This window comes from Apis dorsata, unplaced genomic scaffold, assembly GCF_000469605.1.
Source record: "Apis dorsata unplaced genomic scaffold, Apis dorsata 1.3 scaffold_162, whole genome shotgun sequence".
Taxonomy (NCBI): domain Eukaryota; kingdom Metazoa; phylum Arthropoda; class Insecta; order Hymenoptera; family Apidae; genus Apis; species Apis dorsata.
The window spans coordinates 1,043,189-1,052,654 of NW_006263451.1; the positions used below are offsets into that span (position 1 = coordinate 1,043,189).

At 29.2% G+C, this 9,466-nt stretch overlaps 1 protein-coding gene and 1 long non-coding RNA gene across 2 annotated transcripts in view; one reads left to right on the forward strand and one right to left on the reverse strand.

Moving 5' to 3' along the window:
- Positions 1-4,320: 4,320 nt before the first annotated feature.
- LOC102677885 overlaps positions 4,321-9,466 on the reverse strand; it is a 22,043-nt gene continuing 16,897 nt past the window's right edge. Inside the window, exon 2 of the mRNA XM_031509546.1 lies at positions 4,321-5,281. Coding sequence (XP_031365406.1) covers positions 5,182-5,281 — 100 coding nt within the window. The 3' untranslated portion in view covers positions 4,321-5,181. The remainder of the gene's footprint in view (positions 5,282-9,466) is intronic.
- LOC116185334 overlaps positions 8,225-9,466 on the forward strand; it is a 3,369-nt gene continuing 2,127 nt past the window's right edge. The window contains exon 1 of the long non-coding RNA XR_004150170.1: positions 8,225-8,570. This is a non-coding gene — a long non-coding RNA (uncharacterized LOC116185334). The remainder of the gene's footprint in view (positions 8,571-9,466) is intronic.

Here is a 9,466-nt window from a genome sequence, read left to right on the forward strand (position 1 = left end):
GTTCATAATTTTGAATTTAATATGAAAAATATACACTTTTTAGTAAATATATAAAAATAAATCAATTCATTTTTTAAATTTTATATACTATTATTATAGATTTACAATATTATTTTAGATTTACTTTAGGTTAGATTTCATATTTTAACGTAATTTTCATCATATATTTTATAATTTAAGTATATTAGAAAAACAATTAATAAAAGAAAAAAATTTTGATTTACTAGTAAGTTTGATAAATAAAAAATCATAACTATTAAAATTAATACATATAATCATAGAATAATTATGAAATTTTATGGAATTTTATATTATCATCACATTTCTAAAATGCCGAATAGAAATACAAAAATATTGAATATAAAATATATACATGATATATAAAAATGTACAAACCATTATTTTTTTTCTTTTTATTAAAAAAACTTTAAAATTTTCAGTTTATAGATTGTCACAAGTGTTTACATTATCCTTATAAAATTAATTTTACATATTAAATATAGACAAAGAGAGCAAATAATAAGACAAGAACGGAGATAGATTAAAAATTGTGATATCAGCGCCATCTCCAGATGCCGTAAATGAAACACATAAAAAAGGATAGAAAATGGAAAGAAAAAGATAGAGATTGAATAAAAGGGACACTTAGCGCCATCTCTTGAGTACCAAAAATATCTCTCTCTAAAAATGATAAGCTAAATAAGAATTAACAGTCAGCGCCATCTCTCAAATGTCAAAGAAATCTTTTCAAAAACAAGATAAAATAAAATAAGAATTAAAGATTAGTGTCATCTTTTGAGTATTTTTAAAAAGATTTTTTTATATTTTATTATAATCATAGTCTACTTTATTTATATCTAGTCTATAATATTTCAGTTATTATTTTATTTTACTATATTTTTGAAGAAATATTTTTACTCAATAGATGACGCTAGTAGTCAATTCTATCCTATATCTATCTTCGTCTCATTGTTTTCTATCCTTTTTTATGTGTTTCATTTACGGCACTCTGGAGATGGCGCTGATTTCACAATTTTTAACCTATCTCCGTTCTTGTCTTATTATTTGCTCTCTTTATCTATATTTACTTTACAAATTGTAATAAATATAAGCATTTATAATAATCTATGAAAATATCTAAGATCTTAATGAGAAAAAAAAAGAAAAGATGATGAAATATATTTTTTAAATATATATATATATTTTATATACATATACATTTTTTTATACTATATGTATTGATCATATATATTCTAATATTTTTAAAATTTCAACAAAATGAGATAATTTAAAGATAACATTAAAGTCCTATCTTTTTACCGTTAATTTATAATTCATAGCTGTATTTTGAACATTGTATAGCATTAAAGAACCGTGACGAGATAAAATGAATATGAATGAAAATTTTGACGGCCATATAATAAAGTGGTTTTCGCTTCTCGAAGTTCCGATGAGGGTTCGTCCCGCGCATAATTCGGGATACGGATCTCATGTAAAACACGCATGTGCGCAAATGCTGTCTTGTTTAAGTGGCACAACAGAAAAACCGATTACGCGGATGGGAGAGAGTTGATTTCCCCCAAAAGTAAAGAGGAGGAAAATGAGCTAGAAGGCGAGCATAGTAGCGCCGCCACAGCTGCCCGTGGCGAATCCGTTTTTATCCCCGCGTTGGGGTTGCGAGAAACCCCTCGATCCAACGCAGTCCATCATTCTCGTCGACGACTTGTCAACTCCATTAAGTTATGAGCAGGCATGTGCGAATATTTCAAGAGTTTTCATCTCTGTCCTCGAGCACAAAATTCGATTCACTTTTCGTGCGCAAGTAAATTGACGTGTCGAGTAGTTGAAATAAAGTTAGAAGACCATGCGCATGTAAGTAAAATGGTTATGAATATATTTATACGGTAAATTTGAAAATTTAAATATTGGTATTTGTTAAATTAATATATTAAATCGTTTATATTACAGATTTCTTTGAAATACATTTTTTTTTCAATAATATTATTCATAAAAAATGAAATTATCTATGAATATTTTTTTATATTTTTTAATTATTATATCAGTATTAATAAATAAAGAAAATTACACATTTCAAATTTACAATCATATCCGATCCAATTGGAGAGCTCAAAATTCAATGTACAGACTTGTTAAAGACTTCTATTTCTATCAAGCAAATCAACAGAAAACAAACAAATGTTGAAAAACAAAGATAAATCGAAAAAAGAAAAAAATGAAAAGGGATTCTTCCTCCATGATATAGAGTCGAGAGCTCGGTAAAGGAAGGGAGCAAATATCATTACGCGGCTGCGGCGCGATTCGATTAAAACGCTATTCACGTGTATCTAGCCGAGGTCCGCATAAACCTCGAATATAAACTGGCCGATAGTAAAGCGGCGTAACGTAATTCAGGCCGGGCTGAAAAGCGGCGGGGTGTTCGTACAAAAGGAGAAGGGCTGCTGCTGTTGCTGCTGCTGCGGTGGTGGGCCAGAACGTGACGCAGCGTGACTCGTTTACTCGCTACGCTAGCACAATGCGTTCGTCAGTGGCGTAATATACTATATAGTATACATGTATAGAGTGTTTCAAAAATACAGGCCTATTAGGTAATAATTCTCCGAACGAAGAGTTACTTTTTATCTTAAAATAAAATTAAAAATTTTATTAATTAAGCCTTAAGAGTTCTTATAAGTTTTAGTTTATCAATAAATAATCTATGATTATATCATTATAAAATAATATGTTGAATAAAATGAAATCATAATCAATACATACGTAATTTTTCTGATTATTATTCATAGCCATTCCACAAAACACTCGAATATTCTCGATACATCATTATCCAAAATCTTTATCTTTATAAAAATTGTGTTAAATATTATAATTCCAAAACCATTTGTATAGATGCACGTGCGCGCTTCTCATCCAGTCAACTATGAATATTGTTATATCTATCCAGTGGAAGCATATTATAACACATATATCTACTCGGCCTATCCAATATTCATCTTACGCGTTACATTCAGCCGAATCTTCGTTTGTCGGTAACTACGCATATATTCATAGTTTTCTATTGGGTATTAACGCGTTAGACTTCCATGCTTCTATGAAACTGATTGATTACGCACGCTCTCTACTTCATCGCCGCACCGATACCGCGCGCTCGTTTTGTACGGGCCATTGAAAGGAAAGTCAATGGATGCCTTTTCAAGCGAGTGCGATCTTGTTCATTTTTAAAGCGCATAGATTCTCTCTGCAATAGACCACCGATGCTTACCAATCCTTTTTTTCTTCTATTCTTATCTTTGATGTTCAATACACTGCCGCTGAACTGCTCTCACTTCATTGCAATTCTATTATAGAAAGTATAGTATACCATATTAATATTATACTGCGTAATATTATATGTGTACTGAAAGTTATAAGAGCTGTTGAATTTATAAGTTAAGAATTTCTGTATATATATTGCCAATAATTTGGCAAAAGAATTGAATTAACAATTAGAAGAATTGAGATACTTGTATGAGAATTAAAATATAATTAATATATGCCTACCTCTATTAATTCCAATAGATGAAATGTATTATAAAATCTGTTGCTAGAAAAAGTTTCTTACAATTCATAAAAACTTCATAATTTATCTAAAAATTCTGAAATGCGAGAAATATTTGGATCGTGTAGATGAGTTTTCATGATCGTTGGATGGTCAATAAATAAGATACGAATACAAACATCTCCCATGGTACATATTTCATAAGGAAAGGGACGAGCGGATCCTGAATTTCTGATTATATTAACGTAACCAGAATCAATTCTTTGCGATGCTCGTCACCCCTCGACTGTATTATACGATTACAATTAGTAGCACCCCTGCGTATTCCCTGATTATATCAGAAACGAACCTCTGGAGTCCGCACAATTGGGTAGTTATCGATATTGGGGTACAGACTATTTTGTTCACGGAGAGTTAAAACGTTATGACTTTCTTTGTTACGTTAACTTACGTATATCGATGTTTTAAACAACTTCTTAGCTAAAAAGAATCAAAATATAAGTATTATAATATTAATATTTTACTGTGATAAAAAATATTTCAGAACTTTTTTTTTTATTTATAACCAATTATATTCTTCTAATATAAAATCAAAAATTTTAATAATATTTTTATCAGATTTACGATTTTATATAGAAAAATATAATTTTAAAAATTATAGTATATATAAAATTTTTCTGAAATTTATGGTATTTATTTATCATTTTAAATACCATTTATCGCTGTATTTACTTACCATTTTTACACTTAAATTGATACATTATTTGTCATTTTTTTATATATATTTATTACTAAATTTTAATTGTCGAAAGTATTAACGATATCACATCAATAATATTACATACGATACGAAAAGTAACAAAGAAATAAATTTCTGTGATATGAAGAAGCATTATATATGCACTATATTTCGTCTGTAATCTAACCTATTTTCAATCTATAATTTACAATTTAAAAAATTATTTTGTAAACTCAATTGATTAAAATGATATAAAATTATTCTACAATTTCGTGAGAGATTTCATCGGTCTTATCCAGTCGTACAGGTAAACAACCAACAGAAAGAATCATCAATAGATATTCTGAAAAATAGAAAAATGAAGTAGAAGACATAATTTATGGACAACCATAGGATCGACTCGATGTTATTTCTCTACATAAGCAGCAACGACATCTTCATTCATGAAGCCACTAACCTCTAGAGAGAGCTACTATGCCGATTCATCGTGGCTGCACAATTCGTTTCGTTTCTATTGAATCGTACAAAAAACGGAGTCAATGGACCGTCATCTTTATGTTCGTTTTGGCTCAAGGCTTATTATTATAGTTGGAATTATTTCGAGAATAGTAGCAGTAGCTACAGGTGTACCCGTTCATGGATACGTTGTTCAGGATACTTACATATATTCAGCGAGGTTCCTCGTGTAGTCATTGAGAAAAGTTTTCGCCAGTGACGAATCATAGGAAACCAGCAATCCTCTAGGGAGGAACTGTGAGCGTAAAAAGGATCTACGGGCATTCAACGATCCATTTTTTCAAAACGACCGGCACCCATGGATGAAAAGTGTCCCGGTTTTTCTCGTCCTATATTGAACGGCCAACGGTGTAATTGTAAAGCTGGAAGCATGCTATTCATCGACAATGCACACATTTGTCAAGAGAAGAGTATCGATGAACACTTCATTTTTGGTGAAAAGTCCTCGAAAGCACACGCCCAGATTATTCGAACTGAAAATTGACGATTTTGTGAGTACAATGTGATTCAAACTCAAAATTAAAATATTGGTTTCTTTGTTATATATTTCTGAAATTTAAAAATGTTTTTGTTAAAATTTGATAACTATCAAATGAATGCATTTTACTATGATATTAATTAACTACTTTCATCTTCCTTGAGAATAATCTCTCTAAAGTTATAAGAAAATGAATAACTATTCATAAACACATGCACATTATATACTTCTCACCTTAACCTTAAAATTATTCTACTACATTTATTAAGATAATACTATATTTATTCCTTTTTAGTTATTTATGACAATTTCTTTTTCTACATTGTAGAATCTACAATGATTTCTATGACCAGTGATCTCAGCATGGTCATCATTTTTGATAAATCTGCACGTTCACCGTACAGTCATCTTTTATGGTTATCGGCCCAGTCACTAAAATCTTTGTTTGGAACGATTCGAATACCGATGTACCAAACATTAATGAGTATTGATGTTCTTCTTGCAATTGATCGAATGTTATGATAATGTTATTTAGCAAAATTTATATAACACAAAAAAATCTTGTTCAACTATATTGATGATCAAACTATTAATATAATTATCTATTATTACGAAATATTTTCTGAAAAACATTTTGAAGTAATATGGTTCTCTTTCTTTAATACATATAAATTATAATTTTTTTTTACAAAAAAGATGAAGAATAAAAAATAAGAATATGATTGAAGAAATATTATTGAATATTAATCAATTATAAATTATGAAAAAAATATGGAAAATTGAATAGATGCATGCATTTGCGTGAACAGTAAAGAGTAAAAGATGTTTGTATGCAATTCTTTTTTGTTCATGATCTTCCAGCGATCTTTCGGTATTCGCTCGTTCCAGCATGGATCAGCGCGGAGTGCTGTGCGGCGAACATCAAAGCATCTGGAATCTTTTAAAGGCCGCCACCGTCTTAGAACTCGTTGAACTGGCTTCTTTTTTTTTCTCTTTCCCTTCGTGATTCTTCTGTATTCGTCGATCTCTCTTGCGTATCATTTCTATGTTCTCATCGAACTGACTCGAAAAGGATTTCAACGATAGATTTTTCTCAGTTGCTGCCATGTATGTGTTTCTTCTTTTCTGTCTTTTGTCTTTTCTTTCTTTCTTTTGAGTCTTTCGTTTCATCAAATTTATATGTATATGATATAATCATATGAATATATGTATATAAATATGTATTTCATATATATATATGTAACTTGATGTTCAACTGAGTAATGAAAAAAGAATTTAGAAGTATGTGAAGATTATTTTTTTATCATAATTTTTTTCTTTTACGATTTTCATTTTCATCATGAATTTAACGATAACGATAATATTATTAATTAGATAAATTTGGATTTATATATAGATATGTAAAAAAAATATAAATTATAATAATGCAACCACTGCACTTCATGAGCAAAAACTAAAAAATTTTTAAAAAATGATACTTTTTATAAATTAAAATAAAATAATACTTCTATTAATTTTTTTCTCAAATTTTAACACAAAATAATTTCAAACTGATTTTCAAAACATTTTTCAGAATTAATGTTATATAAATTCTTTTTGTTCGCAAAAAAGTACAATAATATTCCATTTCTATGAAAATTTCGTATCTTTGTAAAAAAGCTTCTTTGTTACTAGGCTAACCTAACCTAATGCAAACAAACATCAGAAAAATAGTCCTAGACTGCATATTATATTTTCTCTTGTGAAACGATGCTGCAGATTTCGGTGGAAAAGTTCTAACCAATGATCCAGGTTTGGACTCGACACCTTTTGTTAACTGAAGATCATCTTTCGTTGGCGCGTCCTTTAAAATCAGATAGTGGGTCTAGTATAGCGCTGGCGTCGAGGCAGGCAACTTGATATTATTTGTCACTGTTCAGTCAGGTAGATTAGACTCGATGGAATCGTAGAAAAGGGATTAAGGGTATCCAAATATCCAAGTCCTGGCTAATAACGAAGCTAAGCATCGAGCAACGAGTATCGACCTAAAGTCTTGGTCTATTTTTCGGTTTTCACTATCCCATCATTGGTCAGTCGTTCCTAACCTCAACAATAGATACCTTGGCACCCTCTACTTCTCTCATTTTCATTCTCTATGGATTCATTACATTTAACAAAAGGTTTATTATTTAAAAAGGATTTACGTTAATTCGCCGGATTCTTTGCTGTCTAACAAGAACACAAGGATCAGTCCTAAACAAGTGATTATCCATTTGGGTTCCGAATGGAAACCGAAAATTGAAAAATGCTTCCTGTGTTGTTCTTAAGTCTCTAGGATGAAGGAGGAATACATTGGAAATAGTAAACGGTAAAATTGAAAAAATAATATTGACGAAAGAATTATTTGTAATTTAAAATGTTTTATGATTAATTAATTCAGAACTTAAACCATTGAAAATATTTAAATAATTTTATATTTAGAATTTAGTTTTTCAGTTTTCTTTATAAAAACGGAATAGTCTTTGACGATATTGAGATTTATATTTTTTTAATTTTTTTTTTAATATTTTTATCTTATTTTTTTCTTTTATTTTTTGTACTTGTCTTATTTCTTGATATTCTATTATTATTTATCTGGTCTACTTCAAAAAAATATTTGAACTCGATGAAAAACAAATGTATCGGGTGTCTTACATAAAAAAAATATAATTGTCATAAAGTATAATTCATTTTTAAACTATAGTTTTTAATATATATATTTAAAATTATTATAAATAATTAATTTTTTATACAGAATATAATGCATTTATTTATACATTAAAAAATATGTAATTTTATTTAAGAAAACAAAGTTGAATTTCCTGTAAAAAAAATTAATTATATCATATTACGTTTCTTTTGAAAAACTATTCAATCTTTGTCTGAATTATTTTTTAATATTTCAGAATTATTCCGAAATATTTCTTTGATAAAGTAACATGGAACACCCAGTATATGCAAGAGGGGAAGATGTTAGAAATTCTTGGTCGTACGGTGTAACGCTCCGTTGACACGATGATGGATCGTCCACCTTGACCGGACAGGTAGATATACATTCACACTAGCGCGTTGAAAGTGTGTAATCGTAGCAGCACGCAGGTACCTTTACAAGGGTCAACAACTCCATCAAAACGTGAAAATCATCTGATACGGTGTTTGACCCGCTTACTTGCGAACTTGGCGATACGACAAACTCTGAACACGTGCGCGGAATTCAATATGAAATAATTACTTTTATAGAATAAAAAAATAAATTACTATCATATGTAAGTATATATTTCAATAGAGCAATGATTTCAATTTTTTATGAATCCAAATAAATCATATATAACTAAATTTTGTATATAGAATTAAATTAAATTCAAGAATTATTAATATAAAACTATAAATATTCAATTATTGAAAATAATTTAATATTATTTTATCTCATAATATATATATCTTTATATTTCTATATATTTCTATATAGAATTAGTTGAAAAGTTAATTAGTTAAAATTTTGAATAAAGTTTCTTTGAAATGATAACTTTATTTAAAATGTTCAAATTTATTCATAACTCTTCATATAACTTTAATGCAATTATTTAATGCTTTGAATAATTAATTATTAAAAGGACTTATTAAACTAATTTTAATCTTAGCTTTAACCAAATAAATATTGGTTAAAATTTTGACTATCTTTTTAATTAAAAAAGTGAAAATAATTAAAATAATTAAAATTAAAAATATTAAGAATTTCCAACATTATCAAAAATCTAGAATAATCCAATCTAGATCCAATTATTAATATCCAATTACCTCGAGCAATAACGTTTAATCCCCATTTCTAGTTCATTCCTAAAATTTGAAAAGAAATGATGAAAATACAGGAAACGCGTGATGGTACTATCGTAATGCGTATTAATTCGGTAGCCGCAGTCATGTTATAGGATTCCCACAAACTAGATTCGTTCTGGAAGAAGGAAAGGACGAAGGGTGAGCGATTACAATAAAGGTCTTTGCACGAGCAGCTAGGAGTTAAGTCGTGGGTAATAATTACCGATCCCTCGTTAGCACTGCCAATAGAGTGCCTCGCCCACCTGCCCACGGTTATAATAATATAAGCCGCCTCTTTTGCGGCTCGCAGCCTTCGCACGTGCCATAGTCGGGGAAGCTCCTTTAT